The sequence below is a fragment of the Thalassophryne amazonica genome, chromosome 2 (assembly GCF_902500255.1).
Source record: "Thalassophryne amazonica chromosome 2, fThaAma1.1, whole genome shotgun sequence".
NCBI lineage: Eukaryota > Metazoa > Chordata > Actinopteri > Batrachoidiformes > Batrachoididae > Thalassophryne > Thalassophryne amazonica.
Genome location: NC_047104.1, coordinates 111,149,944 through 111,169,893, shown reverse-complemented (window position 1 = coordinate 111,169,893; position 19,950 = coordinate 111,149,944). Strand labels below are relative to the sequence as shown.

General features: G+C 41.7%; 1 protein-coding gene across 1 annotated transcript in view; it reads left to right on the top strand.

Annotated features, from left to right (window-relative positions):
* lgr4 (leucine-rich repeat containing G protein-coupled receptor 4) overlaps positions 1-19,950 on the top strand; it is a 147,225-nt gene that overhangs the window by 110,902 nt on the left and 16,373 nt on the right. The window contains exon 16 of the mRNA XM_034191843.1: positions 9,718-9,812. Within this exon, the coding sequence (XP_034047734.1) occupies positions 9,718-9,812 (95 nt within the window). The remainder of the gene's footprint in view (positions 1-9,717; positions 9,813-19,950) is intronic.

Here is a 19,950-nt window from a genome sequence, read left to right as displayed (position 1 = left end):
CAAGTCGGGGTACACAAAATCAGACCAAGACTTATCTGAAACCGCGAGTTAATGAGGTTGACCAAAATTTTTTTAAATCAATTATAGATAGTCAAAATTTTTGGGGTCCGCAAATTGACCACGAGTAAAGCTGAAACACGAGTTACACATGTGCAAGCTAACAGGGTTTACCTGTACATGCTCAGCTGCCTTCAAATCATTTGATTCTTTTCTGTTACAGAATATAAAAAAAACAAACTTAAGTCTGAAGCACCATTTGTACTTTTTAAGAATTGAGTTGTTCACAGATGAGGTAGTACGACAGTTTGTCCATACTCGTATTGTTCCATCATTTTGGAACATGCTTGTTTGACTCATCTGTTGTTCTGGAACTGTACAGGCACTCCCATATTCATATTTGGTCTACTTGTTTCTGAGGCTTCACTGCGGATTAAATCCTGATGATGTGAAAGTTGGCAAAAGCAGCAGCATGAACTCTAAAGTGCTTATCACTGTGTGATCTGAGGGACAGTGCAGCTTTTAATGCAAAGAAGCAAATTGTTCAGCAATTGCAAAGTCAGTCAAATGATCTGAATCCAATTGTACAAGCATTTTACTTGTTAACTGCAACACTGAAGTCATTGTGCCCAAATAAAAAAAAAAGAAGAAGCAAGAGTGGAAGACAGCTGCACTGAAAGTCTGACAGTATTCGCAGGGTCAAAACCCAGTTTCTGGGTTTTAGACTTCTAGGAGTCATCTACTGTAAACAACAAGTCGCAACAATATTTTGCATAGGTTGATTTAATTCATTTTTATTACTTTTTCCAGTTCTTTCAAAGTGCCTAAAATTGAAGCTTTATGAACATCTGTACTTACACAACTTCTTGATTATTTCCAAATCCAGCATCATGGCGCACAGAGCCAAAGACAGTGACGTTTCTTATCACTGTCCAATTATTTAACTATCCATCCATTTTCTGTACACGCTTACTCCAAGTAAAGGGTCAAAGGGTGCTGGAGCCTATCCCAGCAGTCTTAGGGCGTGAGGCAGGGTACACCCTGGACAGGACGCCAGTCTGTCGCACACTGAAAAAAGAGAATAGTTGAACCGACTTAAGTGAATTGCTTCAATTGGTAACATCTCAGTGAATTAAGTTCTTTGATCTTAAGTTAGTAAGTTAGAATCAATCTAACTTACTAACTGGCGCCGGACATGGTGCCGTGCAGCAGCAGTGTGTGAGAGTGGAAGCCATTTGTTGGGATCAAGTGGGTTCTTTTTTTGCCTGTATGTGTTTTTTCTGTCTGCTTTTGTCTCTCAATGATATTTATCATTGATAAATAAGTTCATTACACTATTGGGTTGACAGTGGAAATATGACTCACCCCATGAAGACGCTCCTCATCCTCCTTGTGCTTCTCTGCAACCTCCTGCTGGGAATATGCAAGTATGGAGGTTCAATCCGGTACAGCCGTGAGTCCCTTTTGCTCTTCAGTACTGGGGTTGGTGGTACCGTTTACACATCCACTTTTCCTGCGGAGATTCTCAAGTCGGATCATCATGCAGGAGTGGGGGCCAGGGCGGGCCAACCAACAGCGTGGCGGAGAAGGGGAAGACGCGGTGGTCCTCGCCAGAGGCTCTAAAGAATGGGCCATCGTCAGATACCTCTTCCATCTATCCTCCTGGCCAATGTTCAGTCACTGCATAATAAGGTGGATGAGCTCCAAGCTTCCGTCAAGTCTGTTGAGGAATATAAAAGTGCATGTTTACTCGCTCTGACTGAGACATGGCTTAAAGATCATGACATACAGTCTGATCTGGAAATTGATGGCTTTGAGACTCCCTACCGGCTCACTAGAGATTCATCGGTGACAGGTAAGTCACTCGGTGGCAGAGTGTGCCTTTATGTAAACCGTAAATGGTGTAACACGGTGGTAGTGAGAGAAGCACAGTGTACCCCAGACATAGAACTCTTGGCACTGTCACTTCAACCCTTCTATCTGCCTCGAGAATTTCCTCAACTTTTTGTGATTGTTGTATATATTCACCCTAAAGCTAATGCAGACTCGGCAACTTTAGCACTCAGGAAAACAGTGCTGCGGCTACAGCAGATATCGCCGGACGCTCCTATGCTTATAATGGCCGACTTTAATAACTGTAGACCCGGAAAGTCATTGTGTGGCTTTCAGCAGTATGTCACATGTCCTACCCGCAATCACAAGTGGTTGGATTTGTGTTTCGGCTCCATAAAAGGGGCATATAAATCCTTTATTCATGCCCCACTCGGCATGTCCGACCACAACACTGTGTATTTAGTTCCGTCCTACAAACCAGTCCTGAAGGAACAAAAGACGTAACGAAGATTAGTTCCGTTAGAATTTATCCAAATAATAAGCCTTGGGTCTCTAAAGCAGTGAAAACTGCCATTAACAAGAGGAATATTTGTTTTTACCAGGGGGACATGTCACAGTACAATGAGCTAAAGAAGGTGGTCAGAAGGGAACTCAAAGTGTCCAAAACGAGATACAAAGACAAGATTGAAAATTTATTGAGTTCAGGAAACTCCCGCCCGGCCTGGCAAGGTGTCAAGTCTATGATGGGGATGCAAACCTCCCGTGCCCCCATTACTTGTGATAACAAGTCTGATTTGGTGTTGACAAATGAACTGAATGTTTTTTATAATCGTTTTGATGTTTTTGATTTTAAAAGGAACTTGCCTAAGCCCATTAATAGTAAGCTCCAAATTATTAATGTTGAGGCTGGTAAACTAACTGGCATTTTCAGGAGAGTGAAGGAGAGAAAAGGCGCTGGTCCAGATGGTATAAGTGAACGCATCCTAAAAAATTGTGCTGAACAATTATCTGAGATCTTCTCCTTTATTTTTCAACAATCTCTTTACCGTCAGTGTGTGCCAAAAATTTGGAAGGAGTCAATTATTGTTCCTGTACCAAAGAACAAACTGGCAGAGTTGAATAACGACTACAGGCCTGTAGCTCTGACATCTATAGTTATGAAAAGCTTTGAAAAAATTGTTCAGTCTGAACTTTTGAGCCAGGTGGTGGATAGGTTAGACCCTCTACAATTTGCTTATAGGTCTGGCAGAGGGGTTGCCGATGCCTTGGGAACGTTGCTTCATTTTATTTCCTCTCATCCTTAGAGCCCTTTGCTCGAATGGTCTTTGTTGATTTTTCATCTGCATTTAACTGTATTCAGCCACACATTTTGGCGCAGAGACTGTCCAGCTATAATATAGGACACAACCTTGTCTGCTGGCTGACAAACTTTCTGACAGACAGACCACAGTGTGTTAGGGTCAACAATGTTCTGTCAGATGTCCTCTTGTCCTCCACAGGATCACCTCAAGGGTGTGTCCTTTCGCCTCTCCTCTTTGTCCTGTACACTGATGAGTGCAGACGTCAGCACGACGGCCGATATATCTTGAAATTTGCGGATGACACTGTGATTGTCTCTCTTTTGAAGGGCCCGGCCACTGAGCACGATCCTGTGGTGTCTGATTTTATTGAGTGGTGTGAGGCCTCCTTTTTAAGGATAAACTCCTCACAAACAAAGGAGATGCATATTGACTTTAGGAGATCTCCTCCCCTCTGTCCTGTGCTCTTTGGCTCAGAGCCGGTGGAAGTGGTGCACCAGTACAAATATTTGGGAACAATTATTGATGACAAACTGACTTTCGAGGCTCAAGTTGATGCCTTCTGTTCCAAGGCCCATCAGCGCATGCACTTTTATCGGAAACTGCGGAATTTTAATGTTGAGAAGACTTTTATGAGAATGTTTTATTCATGTTTTATTGAGTCTGTTTTAACATTTTCTTTTATATGTTGGTTTAGTGCTCTTTCTATGAAGAAAAAAAGCACCTGCAAAGCACACCTGTGGCAAAATTGCAGGATGCACTTTTAATGACCTGCAGGATGTGTACAGGACACATCTTTTGAAAAGGGCGAGACAGATCTTCTCAGACCTCAGCCATCCTCTATGGGCTGAGTTCACACTGGTGCCATCCGGCCACAAGTTCACTGTCCCCAAGTGTAGAACCAACAGATTTAAAAATTCTTTTATTCTGGTTGCAGTTGGTGTTTTAAACCAGTCTCTGTAACTGTAATTGTTGTTCATCTTTTTAATTGTCTATTTTTTGTGTTATTGTTTCACTGGATGTGTGAATTGGTGTGTATTTTTGCTGCTGCTGCTGCAAACCAAATTGCCCCCTTGGGGAAAATAAAGACACCTTGAACCTTGAACTTAATTAATTGAGGTGTTACTAATTGAAACAACTTAAGTTGGTTCTTTTTTTTTCTGTGCAGGGACGCCTATAGTCAAACAAACATATACACACCCGCATGTACACTTAAAGTTTCTGATCCACCTAACCTGTATGTCTTTGGATGTGGGAGGACGCCAGAGCACCCGGAGGAAACCCACGCAAACACAAGGAGAACATGCAAACTCCACACAGAAAGGCCACAGGTGGGAATCAATCCCATGATTTTCTTGCTGTGAGACAACAGTGCTAACCACTAAGTCACCGTGGTGCCCGCTGATGTGCCCACTGCCTTTAAAATGTTTTTACGGCGTTATGATTTTCAATGCTTTATCTATATTTATTGCTTTTGTATTTATATTTCAAAAGTAAATGTATTATTGAGAGGTTTTTGTTGATCAAAAGACTATACATGTATTGTACCTAGTATACATTTTCATGAAACTCTAATGCAAACACAATCTCTTTCAGTGTGGAATCGTATAAAACACTTCATACTGCATATGACCTTTTTTCTCCATCCTAATTGGTTGCAGATTAGTCAAGAAAAACAGTCACATTATTGTAAGCCAGAGCAAACAAATGCATTTCAGACACATTATGCTTTGCAGAGTGCTATCAGATATGTAAATATTTGTACAGTGATGGCATTTTTGTATTTTGCCTCTCGACATCACCACAATGGAGCTGAAACGACAGCGTCAAGATCTGATTGAAGTGTGGACTACCAGCTTTAACTCGGATGTTTCACAAAAACATTGTCTTAGCTGTTATGGAATTACAGCTACTTTTATACACCGTTCCTTCATTCTCGATGTTCAAAAGTAATTGGACAAGCTGACTTTGATAAATGTCAGGAGTATTGTTAGAACCTGGATTAAAATCCTTTGCAGCCAATGGCTGCCTGAAGCTTGGAGCCCGTGCTTTCTTCACTTTTTGCTTGTTTGTGGGTCCTTCTGCCTTCAGCTTTATCTTCACTAAGTAAGCATGCTGTATTGCAGGGATCATCCACCCTCCTCCCAGAGATCACCTGTTTCCATGTGTACCTGCTGCAACCACAGCAGACTAGCAAAGTCTGGTGTATCCTGGCTCTTGATTGTTGGAGCAGGAACAGTTGGAATCATGCAGGTGACCCCTGCTCTTTTGGGTGGAGGTCAGATGTCTATTTTTTTTTTTCCCTTGAGAAGTTCTTGGTTTGCTTTGGCAGAATGTTTTGTGTCATAATCCATCTGCACCATGAAGTTCCATCCTCTGTTTGTCAACATTTGGCTGAATTTGAGCAGGCAGCACAGCCTTTTTCTTGTTTGGTTACCCCTGGTTGATCGGAGTCACCACAGCAGATTCAGTGCAGATCCACACTTTGATTTAAGTTTTACACTGGATACCCTTCATGATGCAGTTTCAGTTCTACACAGAGACCTCTATTGGTGTTCCGAGTGGTTTCCCAAATAAGTACTTTTCAGGGACTCCTGGTACTCGCTGCACTTCTGAGAGTTGATGGGATCAGGTGTACTCAAGAGCAGCGTGGCTGCATATAGTGTAGCACTACACACTTCAAAATTAATTTTGCTGCTTTCAGCAGCAGTCACAGAATCAGTAAAGCCCAGTGACTCAGTTCCATTGGCAGCCATAAGTGCCCATGCCATACATGACCTCCACCATGTTTAACAGATGATGTGATATACTTCAGATCATGAACTGTTCCTTGTGTTTGAGCTGTAGACTGACTGTGCATGTTGTGGTCTCTCTCCTGCCTGTGGTCTATCCTGGGTAGGAATGGGTATTGATAAGATTTTATCTATCAATACCATTATCCATTCCGCTCATCAGTCAGATTCCTTGTCAATTCCCTTATCGATACCTCTTGTGAATTTTCTGTTCACTAAAAGTAGCCTTTACAATTTTCTTTGTCAACAACATTTTATTGAGTCTTAAAGTAAATAAATGTGAAATTGGTCACTGGATCCTTAAACTCTGGACATAATAAACTCTGCATGGTGGATCCTTGATCTCTGGACATAAATAGAAATAAAGAAAATCTGTAGTTTTTGTCGAAAGCATTTCCTTTCAGACATTATTGGCATGAATGTCTTTCCATACATTTCAGCTGAGCTTTTGCAGCTGGCTGCGCTGCATGTCAGGATGTAATTCATAAAGAATGCAGTATGTCTCATTTTGGGAGGAAAAAACTTTTTAGTCAATTGTAGCTTATTGTCTGTATTACAACGTTTGGAAAGAGGTGTCATTAAAGCGGCAATTTATTTTGAAGTTATTCATTCCGACAGGACTCTGTCTTGACAGAGAGCTGCGAGCGTTTGGAGCTGTGCCAACGGAACGGAGGATGATTCTCATTTCTTGACTGCAACAAGACAAGAGTCCCTGTTAGTGACTTTAATCCACACAAAAGTGACTCACGATTGACATTTTTAATGGCTTTAAGAGGAGTTAAGAAGCAGACTGTCTGCTTCTGAAGAGCAGCGAATCAAAGAACCAACGAGCCAGCGGATCAAAGCATTGCTTCATTGGTTCACGCTTCAAAGTGGAGTCACGCTGCAGAAGCGGTTGATTACAGACCTGCTGCAGGGTCTGTAATCAACATAGAGAAATGATCATTTTCCCAACAAACACCCTCAAAAACAACAGCTGCTCTGAAGGACCGATAAAGGAATCGTTAAGTAAAAAGGCTATTGATATCGGTGGTTCTCGATGCCCAGCCCTAGTCCTGGTGATTGTGTTCTGTCTGTGCCCTGGTGTTAGTATTCTATTTATTATTCCCCTGTCATCCTTGTAGTCTGTCCCCTGTCCTTATCTGTGGTCTGTCCGTTGTCTGTGTGTTAATTGTCATGGTCATTATTTGCAAGTCATCTTGCAAATAAGTGGTGGTCATTATGACTTGAGACTTGATTTGGGACTTGCAGATTCATGACTTGAGAGTGGCTTGACAGTGACTTTGTCCCACCTCTCTTATGCGTGTTATGTTTCCCTGATTGCACTTTGTTCACTTTTGAGTTCTATGTTAGTTTTCTGCTGTTGTTTCCTTGGTTTAGTATTTGTTTTTTGTGGTTCCTTTTTTAGTTTGATTAGTGTTATGATGATGTTTTTGGTTCTACACACCCCGGGGTTCTCTTGCAGTTATAGTCATTCTGTGTTGGTTAGTTTCTGTCATGTCTCGTCCTGTTTGGGTCCCAGTTGGTATTTTGTCCCCTTGTCTTTTCTTTCAGTTTGCTTTGATCTTGACTTTATAGTTGTTTTATCTTGGCCTCTTGATTATGTTCATTCTAGTTTGGTTCTGATTATTCTGGTTCATGTATTATTCTGTGGTCCCTGATTTTGGTTCTTTATTGTGTTCTTGGTTCTCTGTATTGCATTTTCAGTTCAGTCATTTATTGCTTTGCTTTCTGTTTGCTGTAGTCACAAGTTTCATTCTGGGTTACCTTTTATTTTTTTAGTCATATATGTACTGGTTATCTTCAGTTGAAATTATGTATTCTCTGGTTTTGCTTATTATTTTTCTTCAGTGTTTCATATCTGTTTATGTTCTATTTGTGAATTATTGCATTTTCTGTTTTTTTTTTTTTTTTTGCATTGTCTTCTTATTATCGGTCTTTGTATTTATTTTTATACTTTATTCAGTGTCAGTTCTGTTCCAGTTTCAGTTATTACTATTGATCTCCTAGTTTCCTGCTTTTTAGATTAGTCACATTATTTTCTAGTTTTTCTCCGTTTTGTTTGCTCACATTAATTATTGTCTGCCTTAAGTACGTTGCATTTTCCACCGTTAGTTTTCCAGTCACTTAGCTCTCTGCTTTATGTTTTCCTGCCCTTACTCTTCTCGCACCTGTTCCTCATCTGTCGGCCACGCCCCCCTTTTCCAGATCCTTCGTCCTCATGTGCGTCTTGTTTTCCTGTCACCGCCTTCCTTATTTAAACTCCGTCTTTTCACTCCCTCATTGCTCGTTTGTTGATTTTGATCACTTACCAGCACTCTGTCACCGTCGTGTTTTACCTAGACTTTTTTTTGACTCTGCTCTGTGTACCGGATCCTGCCTTTAGCCTCAGCTCTGAAAACCCAGTTTGCTCGTGTACTGACCCTGCTTGTTTATGACCACGTCCTCTGTCTCGCCCCTGCCTGGCACTTTTGCTTCGCGGACTGCCTCCCTGTATACCAAACCCTTGCCTGTATTAAAGACCATCCTTTTTACTCATACGTCCTATTTGAAAGCCTGCATTTGCGTCCAGCCTCTGTCTGTGCCTCGCCTCCACTCAGCCTGATAGTTTCTGTGTGTATGTTCACATGTGTCTTGTGTTCCAGCTTCCCCTACAACTGTCGCACTCCACACCTGTTGCTCATTTGTTCCTTTGTGTTTTTAAGACTGCACTGTTTCCTTTTCCGTCTGCTGGTTTCATCTTTGGTTCCCCTCACGATTGTCTTTGTCATCACCTGTGAGTAGCCATGTTCTGTTCATTAGTTTTGGTTATTTCCTTGATACCTCCATTTGTGTTGCATATTTGTTTGATTACATTTTGTGTTCATTCTGGACTCCTGTTAACCCCAGTGTACTCTCATTGTTTGTTGGACTTGCTCTCATCTTACCTTCCATTTGGTTGCTGCCTACAATTTGGAGTTCATGTAGATACTGCAAAACATAACAGTGCATCCACTGTTTTTAAGAACTGACACAATGAATTTCTGCTATCTGTCAGACACACACACACACATAAATACTAGCGTGTTGCCCGTGGGGATCCACAGGCTCTAGATTTGGTAGTGTTTATAAAATAGGTAGCTGACATTTTTCAAGGGTGGTAATAAATTGTGCAAAGTTTGTATAATGAGTGAGAATGGAGTGTGAGTTCAGAACCTTAGACCTCAATAAAAGAACTCAACCCTTTTTTCTTGCTAATTATGTAATTTTTTTATGTTAATTTACTGTCTTAATGTATTAACAAATTGTTTAGGTTCTTGTTATGTTGTTGTTGTTGTGTGTGTGTATTCATTCCCCTTCGCTTGTATCAACACCTCTTTGGACCTCATAATGAGAGTGCAAATGAATAGATTTCAAATGTTGAAATGCAACACTTGGAACCAACGCTAGACCTTAGCATACCATGGAATCACAATGCAACAGGTCACACGTCTCTGTAAAACTGCTTGTAATTGAACAGCTGTTCAATTACTTAATGATGGAGGGTTTCTGTATTCAAACGCCATTAATTTCTCAATGGCTTATGAAATATTTTTTTGTTAAATCCCTAGAAGTAAAGCTAAAAGTCTCCATGACAGTCACAGTCACATATTGATTTCTTGATTTTAAATCCATTGCTGTGGTGTACAGAGGCAAAATTACAAAAATGGTCACTGTACAAATACTTCAGCACCCACATATTTGTTTTTTGAATCTTATAATATCTGTAGCAGTGCAGCGATTGACAGTTGGCCTTTTGAATTATTATGTGTTTGTAGGTCCATATCTGTTCCATATGCATATCAGTGCTGTGCATTTGCTGGATATGACACAACAAGTACAACTGATGAAACGGCCATGAAGAAATCTACAGGTGAGAAATCTGCATCTAAATATTTTGGTGCTAGCAGTAAGGATTAACTACATACAATAACATATTTGCAACACAGCAGGTAAATAAGTACTGATCATGTCACCACTGAGAAATTTTCTCAGTAAATATATTTCTAAAGGTCCTGTTGATGTGACATTTTCACCAGATGTTGGTAACATCCCCAAGCAATCCACACATACAAAGAAACCAAACCATAGATATCCATAAATTAAGTTATGTGTAATAAAATAGAATGACACAGGGAAACGCATTGCACACACTTACTGAAATTAATATTTTGCACAAGAGTTTTTGTTGGTGATGACAATTTCAAGATGCCACCTTTATGGAGAAACTAGTCGCATACTTTGGTCAGGTGTGATTTTGGCCCATTCTTCCACACAAACAGTCTTCAAACCTTGAAGGTTCCGTGGTCCTTTTCTATGAACTCTGATCTTTAGTTCTTTCTACATATTTTCTATTGGGTTTATTTGATGTGATTGGCTGGGCCAATCTAGCAGCCTTATTTAAATTCTCTGAAACCATTTGAGAGTTTCCTTGGTTGTATGTTTTGGATCAATGTCTTGCTGAAATGTCCACCCTTGTTTCATCATCATAGTCCTGATAGATGACAGCAGATTTTTATCAAGAATGTCTCGGTATATTTTTCCGTTCATCATTCCTTCAATTATATGAAGTTTGAAATTTGCCAGTGTCATATGCTGAAAAACAGCCCCACACCATGATGCTCCCACCTCCACACTTCACTGTTGGCATGGTCTTTTGGGGTGATGTGCAGTGCCATTTGACCTCCAAACATGGTATATATTATGGCATCCAAAGAGTTCAATTTTGGTCTCATCTTACCAGACTGTTCTTCCAGCTTGTGTAAATGTTGTGCAGCAAACTTTAAATTAGCTTCAATGTGCTTTTTCTTCAGCAATGGAGTCTTGCATGGTGAGCATGCATACAGGCCATGGAGGTTGAGCGCATTACTTATTGTTTTCTTTGAAACAGTTATAACTCCTAACTCCAGGTTTTTCTGAACCTCCCCACAAGTAGTCCTTGACTCTTGGACAACTCTTCTGATCATTTTGTTTCACTCCTCTGTCAGAAATTTTGCAAGAAGCACCTGATCATGGCTGGTTTATGGTGAAATGATGTTCTTTCCATTCCAAAAGTGCTCACTGGAATGTTACGAAGTTTAGAAATCCTTTTGAAACCAATGTCATCAGTATGTTTTGCAACAATAAGTTTGCAAAGATCTTGAGAGAGCTCTTTGCTTTTATCCATCATGAGATGTTTCTTGTGTGACACCTTAACAATGAGACACTTTTTTATAGGCCATCAGTTTGAACTGAACCAGCTGATATTAATTTGCACTGACAAGGGGCATGATTGCTTTCTAACTGCTGATAGATTTCAGCTGGTGTCTTTGCTTTCCATGTTTTTTGCACCTACCTTTCTTCAGGTGTTAAATACTTTTTCCCTGTGTCATTTCACATTATTATTCATAACTTAAGTTATAATGTTCTTTGTATATGTGGATTACTTGGGTTGTTACTAACATCTGGTGAAAATTTCATGTCAGTATCACCTTACAAATATATTGACTGAGAAAAATGGTGACGTGTTCAACATAATTGGGTGGTTGAGTATTCATTTTTGCATATTAATCAGGATGGGGTTTTTTAACAGGCATTACAGAGAATGCTTTATGCTGGACTTTGGGTTCATTACAATATCTGTCTTTGTTACCAACTTTCTAATTTGCATTAATAATTCCAGCACCCACAAATTAATAATTCATGATGAATGACTTCATATTGAGTGGATATTTATTTATTTAGTGAGTTATTTGCATATACACAAGTCACTACGTATCTCAATCAATCAATCAATCAATCAATTTTATTTATATAGCGCCAGATCACAACAAACAGTTGCCCCAAGGCGCTTTATATTGTAAGGCAAGGCCATACAATAACTACGGAAAAACCCCAACGGTCAAAACGACCCCCTGTGAGCAAGCACTTGGCGACAGTGGGAAGGAAAAACTCCCTTTTAACAGGAAGAAACCTCCAGCAGAACCAGGCTCAGGGAGGGGCAGTCTTCTGCTGGGACTGGTTGGGGCTGAGGGAGAGAACCAGGAAAACATGCTGTGGAGGGGAGCAGAGATCAATCACTAATGATTAAATGCAGAGTGGTGCATACAGAGCAAAAAGAGAAAGAAACACTGGGTGCATCATGGGAACCCCCCAGCAGTCTAAGTCTATAGCAGCATAACTAAGGGATGGTTCAGGGTCACCTGATCCAGCCCTAACTATAAGCTTTAGCAAAAAGGAAAGTTTTAAGTCTAATCTTAAAAGTAGAGAGGGTGTCTGTCTCCCTGATCTGTATTGGGTGTTATGTGTCGGACGTGGGCGGAGAACCGACCAGCGTTTGACAGGACCCAGTATAAGATAAGCAGAGCACGGTACAAAGGATAACAGAATTTAATAACATAACAGTGAGTGCTAAATAATAACAAATGAGTGCGCGGTCTGGCGAGGTGGAATAACGGTGCGCTCCCAGCAGCACAAACGGTCCAGAGCCAGAACAGTTCGGACCCAAGGACCCCGCCGACACCCCCCCCAGGTGGCCGCGACCAACCGAGTCTGTGAAAGAAGAAACCATCATGTGAGTCCACCACTCCACACACAGAGAGACCACTCAAAGGTGTACATAAACAGCAAACACTTCCTGGCTTAATCACCAATCAGCTTCCCACCCTGCAGGCATGGAACACCCAGTTCAATTCTCCACTGCAGTGGAAGCTGATTAAACGACTAACATAACAGCTCAATATAATAAGGTGTGAGGGACACCACATTTACTGACTGTACTCATGTTAGTCACAAAACCTAAAGTACCTCAGGAAGTGTGCTGACGAGCGTGAGACCTCACCCCCTCCTCTTTCACAGACCATGGCATCAAACCTGGTACGGTCTCTGCATCCATGATGATGAGATGGCTCTCTAGACGACGATCTCACCCGTCTGGTCACAAGGTCGAGTCTCTGGCAAATACACACTGTGTACTCCAGACTTAAATGCAACCATGCCCCAATCCATATAGATGCACCACAGCTGTGAGTCCTGACGAGCTGCACATGACCGGCCTCAGGTGATCAGGGTGAGGTCCTAATAACTCAGCCACACAGCCACTCAGTCCTGAACGCATGCCACCTGGAAGGAAAAACAAAAGACAGAAAACAGAAGACAAACAAAAGCCAGCCAGGCACGCCAGGCACCCCAGCCACAACATTGGGAGCTGGTTCCACAGGAGAGGAGCCTGAAAGCTGAAGGCTCTGCCTCCCATTCTACTCTTACAAACCCTAGGAACTACAAGTAAGCCAGCAGTCTGAGAGCGAAGCGCTCTATTGGGGTGATATGGTACTATGAGGTCCCTAAGATAAGATGGGACCTGATTATTCAAAACCTTATAAGTAAGAAGAAGAATTTTAAATTCAATCAATCAATCAATCAATTTTTTTATATAGCGCCAAATCACAACAAACAGTTGCCCCAAGGCGCTTTATATTGTAAGGCAAGGCCATACAATAATTATGTAAAACCCCAACGGTCAAAACGACCCCCTGTGAGCAAGCACGTGGCTACAGTGGGAAGGAAAAACTCCCTTTTAACAGGAAGAAACCTCCAGCAGAACCAGGCTCAGGGAGGGGCAGTCTTCTGCTGGGACTGGTTGGGGCTGAGGGAGAGAACCAGGAAAAAGACATGCTGTGGAGGGGAGCAGAGATCGATCACTAATGATTAAATGCAGAGTGGTGCATACAGAGCAAAAAGAGAAAGAAACAGTGCATCATGGGAACCCCCCAGCAGTCTACGTCTATAGCAGCATAACTAAGGGATGGTTCAGGGTCACCTGATCCAGCCCTAACTATAAGCTTTAGCAAAAAGGAAAGTTTTAAGCCTAATCATAAAAGTTAGTTAGTAAGTTAGTTAGTAAGTTCTATTCTGGAATTAACAGGAAGCCAATGAAGAGATGCCAATATGGGTGAAATATGCTCTCTCCTTCTAGTCCCCATCAGTACTCTAGCTGCAGCATTTTGAATTAACTGAATGCTTTTCAGGGAACTTTTAGGACAACCTGATAATAATGAATTACAATAGTCCAGCCTAGAGGAAATAAATGCATGAATTAGTTTTTCAGCATCACTCTGAGACAAGACCTTTCTAATTTTAGAGATATTGCGTAAATGCAAAAAAGCAGTCCTACATATTTGTTTAATATGCGCTTTGAATGACATATCCTGATCAAAAATGACTCCAAGATTTCTCACAGTATTACTAGAGGTCAGGGTAATGCCATCCAGAGTAAGGATCTGGTTAGACACCATGTTTCTAAGATTTGTGGGGCCAAGTACAATAACTTCAGTTTTATCTGAGTTTAAAAGCAGGAAATTAGAGGTCATCCATGTCTTTATGTCTGTAAGACAATCCTGCAGTTTAGCTAATTGGTGTGTGTCCTCTGGCTTCATGGATAGATAAAGCTGGGTATCATCTGCGTAACAATGAAAATTTAAGCAATGCCGTCTAATAATACTGCCTAAGGGAAGCATGTATAAAGTGAATAAAATTGGTCCTAGCACAGAACCTTGTGGAGGCCATAAGAAGATCATTTGTAACCTTCACTAATGCTGTTTCTGTACTATGATGAATTCTAAAACCTGACTGAAACTCTTCAAATAGACCATTCCTCTGCAGATGATCAGTTAGCTGTTTTACAACTACCCTTTCAAGAATTTTTGAGAGAAAAGGAAGGTTGGAGATTGGCCTATAATTAGCTAAGATAGCTGGGTCAAGTGATGGCTTTTTAAGTAACGGTTATCTGACCATTCTGACATATGTGGTTTGATTTCTTTATATGTCTGGATTAATTGGGTTGTTGCTGACATCTGGTGAAAATTTCATGTCAGTATCACTTTCAAAAAAATATTTTTAATGAGAAAAATGGTGATGTGTTCAATACTTATTTTGCCGACAGAATTCTACTCACAACACCCCATATTGACATGATTTTTTTTTTTTTTTTTTTTTTTGCAAATTTATTAAAATTAAAAAAAACTAAGCAATCACATGTACATAAGTATTCAACCCTTTGCTCAATACTTTCTTGGTGCATCTTTGGCAGCAATTACAGCCTCAACTGTTCTTGAATATGATGCCACAAGCTTGGCGCACGTATCTTTGGGCAGTTTTGCCCATTCGTCTTTGCAGCACCTCTCAAAGTACATCAGCTTGGATTCGGAGCATCGGTGCACAGCCATTTTCAGATCTCGCCAGAGATGTTCAATCGGATTCAGGTCTGGGCTCTGGCTGGATCACTCAGGAACATTCACAGAGTTGTCCTGAGGCCACTCCTTTGATATCTTGGCTGTGTGTGTAGGGTCATTGTCCTGCTGAAAGATGAGCCCTCGCCCCAGTCTGAGCTCAAGAGCGCTCTGGAGCAGGTTTTCATCCAGGATGTCTCTGTACATTGGTGCATTCATCTTTCCCTCAATCCTGACTAGTCTCCCAGTTCCTGTTGCTGAAAAACATCCCAACAGCATGATGCTGCCACCACCATGCTTCACTGTAGGAATGGTGTCTGGTTTCCTCCAAACATGATGCCTGGCATTCATGCCAAAAGTTCAATCTTTGTCTCATCAGATCAGAGAATTTTGTTTCTCATGGTCTGAGAGTCCATCAGGTGCCTTTTGACAAACTCCACGTGGGCTGCCATGTGCCTTTTACGAAGAAGTGATTTCTGTCTGGTCATACAGGACTGATTGATGGATTGCTGCAGAGATGGTGGTCCTTCTGGAAGGTTCTCCTCTCTCTACAGAGGAATTCTGGATCCCTAACAGAATGACCATCAGGATCGCTCAGTTTAGATGTGCAGTTAGCTCTTGGAAGAGTTCTGGTAGATTTTAACTTATTCTATTTACAGACAATGGAGGCCACTGTGCTCAAAGCAGCAAAAGTGTTTCTGCACCCTTCCCCAGATTTGTGTCTCAAGACAAACCTGTCTTGGAGGTCTGCAGACAGTTCCTTTGACTTCATACTTGGTTTGTGCTCTGACATGCTCTGTCAACTCTGGGACCTTATATGTAGACAGGTGAGTGCCTTTCCAGATCATGTCCAATCAACTGAATTTACCCCAGATGGACTCCAATTAAGCTGTAGAAACATCTCAAGGATGATCAATGGAAACAGGATGCACCTGAGCTTAATTTTGAGCTTCATGACAAAAGGTGTGAATATTTATGGACATGTCATGTTTTAGTTATTTTTTAATAAATTTGCAAAAATCTCATAAAACGTTTTTCCACATTGTCATTGTGGGGTGTACATCAGTCATTAAGAAATGCAAACAGTATGGTCAATCTGTCAGCAGAAGACAGTTCTCAAAAAATGAGTGATAGCACAAGGAGACTAGTAAGGGAAGCCACCAAGATATTCATGACAACTCTTAAGCATGGTTTACACATAGACGGTTTTGTCGGCAGGTAGTACGTAGACCGAAGTTCGCGGTAGTTCCGGCTGTTTTCCTGGTGGAAAGGGGCGGAGCATTTCGCCGGCATTTTGACCACCGTACTAGCCGCAAATACGCGGAGAAAACGCTGCTAAATCCGCCGAATAAAGCGGCGTTTTGACGCCGTAGCATCCGGCACGTCAGGCAACGGGGGTTAATACCCAGTTCTATCCTTTACAATCGCAGGTTAAGATGCACGTGAGAACGGCGGTGTTCTGCTGCCGCCGATAATGCCCTGTGTACCGCTGGATTTATCCAGGCAAATCCTGCGTTACTTCAGGAACTTTTGCATATAGGCACCACCCCCAGAGTATAATAGGCTGAAGCAGCTGTCACTGCAGGGGGAGGGAGCTCATACTCAGCCTTTTCTTCTCTTTCCTTTTCCCCTCCTCAACGTGTTGCTCCGTCTCCACCACAGGGCTACCCTCTGCTTCTGAACCAGACCTCTTGGTAAGTCCTTGCCGCTGCCAATTTTCTTTTAGGAGGCATACTGGAGCTTCTCTGCAAAAATATCTGGAGCTGGCCGCGAGTGAGAGGCCTGCATGCAGCGCGCTAGCGTTTTATATTGACCGCCGTCTATCGGCCGTTTGGAACACCATTACCGGGAGGTGGCGTTTAGAACGACGTACTGTCCGCTAGCGCCGCCGTTTTGTCTGCCTCTGTCGCCGGTTAAACCGACCTTGAGGACGCCGATGTGGGCTCTATCGCCATTTTACACGCCGTTGATAAGGGATACAACGCCGGCCGCCAATTACAGCGGTGTAAACTGCGGCACTACAGGAAGGGGCAGGATGAAACAGAGATTAAAAAGTATCAGACACTGTTGTTCGCGTTGTCTCCGTCGTCACGCGAATTCTCCGGGAGCGCTCCAGGAATTATTCGACATGTTGAATAATTTTTTCGACGATTCCCGGTAAAGCCAGAACTAAGCCACGCCCCCTAATGCCGGCATTAACAATGGCATGTGATCCTTAAGACGGCCAAAAACTCTTCCGGGACGCTTCCGGGAGCTCTTACCGTCTATGGGGAGTTCTAGGCTACTATGGCTGTGATTAGACAATCTGTATATAGTGTAAGTTTTGGAAGTGACAGCATAAAGGTAAGCATACCTTGTCATGGGCTCAAAGGTTCAGTTCTTCAGTCAGACAGAAAAATCACAAAGGTGCCATTGAGCAGGTTCCTGAATTCCCAAGTTGCTCCTGGTGTGCAGTTGCATGGCAGCACCCTAAAATCAGTGTGTGAATGTGATGCATTGTAATGTGCTTTGAGCATTTGCATCAGATGAACAAGCACTTTATAAATGGAGTCCATTTTGCATTTTGTCTGCTGTATCAGTACTCACAATAAAGTGGAACAGAGGAGGACTTTGTTCAGAGAAAACAAACTCTAGACTCCAGCGTCCCATGTGCCTTCTGGCAAACTACAGCTGATGTCTCCCTTTCTCGAAAATACTTTCTGTTCCACATCATTATGAAGTTGTATAAATGTAAGGGCATAACAAAATTGTAATGCAGAGAAACCTTTAAAATTTGTTGTTAAAAAAAAATGTGTAAAAATCCAATCTCTTCTATAAATGTCAGCTGTGGGTGTGTATGTATGTACAGTGAGGAAAATATTTATGTAAACACCCTGCAGTTTTGCAAGTTCTCCCACTTAGAAATCATGGAGGGGTCTGAAATTTTCATCTTAGGTGCATGTCCACTGTGAGATACATAATCTAAAAAAAAAAAAATCTGGAAATCACAATGTATGATTTTTTTAAATAATTTATTTGTATGTTACTGCTGCAAATAAGTATTTGAACACATACCAACCAGCAAGAATTCTGGCTCACACAGACCTGTTAATTTTTCTTTTAGAAGCCCTTATTCTGTACTCTTTACCTGTATTAATTGCACCTGTTTGAACTTGTTAACTGTATAAAAGACACCTGTTCACACAATCAATCACACTCCAACCTGTCCACCATAGCCAAGACCAAAGAGCTGTCTAAAGACACAGGGACAAAACTGTAGACCTGCACAAGGCTGGGATGGACTACAGGACAACAGGCAAGCAGCTTGGTAGAAGATGACAACAACTGTTATGATTATTTATTAGAAAGTGGAAGAAACACAGGATGACTGTCAATCTCCCTCAGTCTGGGATTCCATGCAAGATCTCACCTTGTGGGGTAAGGATGATTCTGAGAAAGCTCAGAACTACACAGGAGGACCTGGTCAATGACCTGAAGAGAGCTGGGACCACAGTCACAGAGATTACATTAGTAACACATGATGCTGTCGTGGTTTAAAATCCTGCAGGGCAGCAAGGTCCCCCTGCTCAAGCCAGCACATGTCCAGGCCCGTTTGAAGTTCACCAGTGACCATCTGGATGATCCAGAGGAGGCATGGGAGAAGGTCATGTGGTCAGATGAGACCAGAATAGAGCTTTTTGGAATCAACTCCACTTACCATGTTTAGAGGATGAGAACAACCCAAGAAAACCATCCCAACCATGAAGCATGGGGGTGGAAACATCATACTCTGGGGGTGCTCTTCTGCAGAGGGGACAGGACAACTGCACTGTATTGAAGAGAGGATGGATGGGGATGGCAAACAACCTCCTTCCCTCAGTAAGAGCATTGAAGATGGGTCATGACTGGTCTTCCAGCATGACAATGACCCCAAACACACAGCCAGGGCAACTAAGGAGGGGCTCCGTAAGAACCATTTCAAGGTCCCGGAGTGGCCTGGCCAGTCTCCAGATCTGAACTCAATAGAAAATCTTTGGAGGGAGCTGAAACTCCAAATCTGAAAGATCTAGAGAAGATCTGTATGGAGGAGTGTACCAAAATCCCTGCTGCAGTGTGTGCAAACCTGGTGAAAAACTACAGGAAACATTTGACCTCTGTAATTGCAAACAAAGGTTACTGTACCAAATATTAACATTGATTTTCACAGGTGTTCAAATACTTATTTGCAGCAGTAACATACAAATAAATTATTAAAAAATCATACATTGTGATTTCCGGATTTTTTTTTAAGATTATGTCTCTCACAGTGGACATGCACCTAAGATGAAAATTTCAGACCCCTCTATGATTTCTAAGTGGGAGAACTTGCAAAACCGCAGGGTGTTCAAATACTTATTTTCCTCACTGTATATGTCTGCCTGTGACTGCATTGTAAAGAAAGTGCTTACATACCTTCCAAATTAAGTGTCATTTCCTTCCAGGCTTCCTTCCTCCCTTTCTGTCCACAATGTCCAAATGCTTAGCAAACATTAGTTCCTAAAGTTAAATACATGAAAACATTGATCAGCCAAGATCAAAGTTCAGTGTGGAGGCTTGATGTTGCATTTTCAGTGATGTCACTCAGTTCCATCTTAAAGCTATAGGACCTTTCAAATTTCACAAAACTGAGAAAATTTAGTTTCTGCCCAAACCCAAGCATTATAATGTAGGTTTGTTTTTGTAACATGTTGCAAACTTACAGCTCATTTTAATGAAGAGGACATATTTATGCAGACTATCTACAGGAGGAAGTGCATGTGCGCATGTGAGGTTTTGAGATTACTTGTG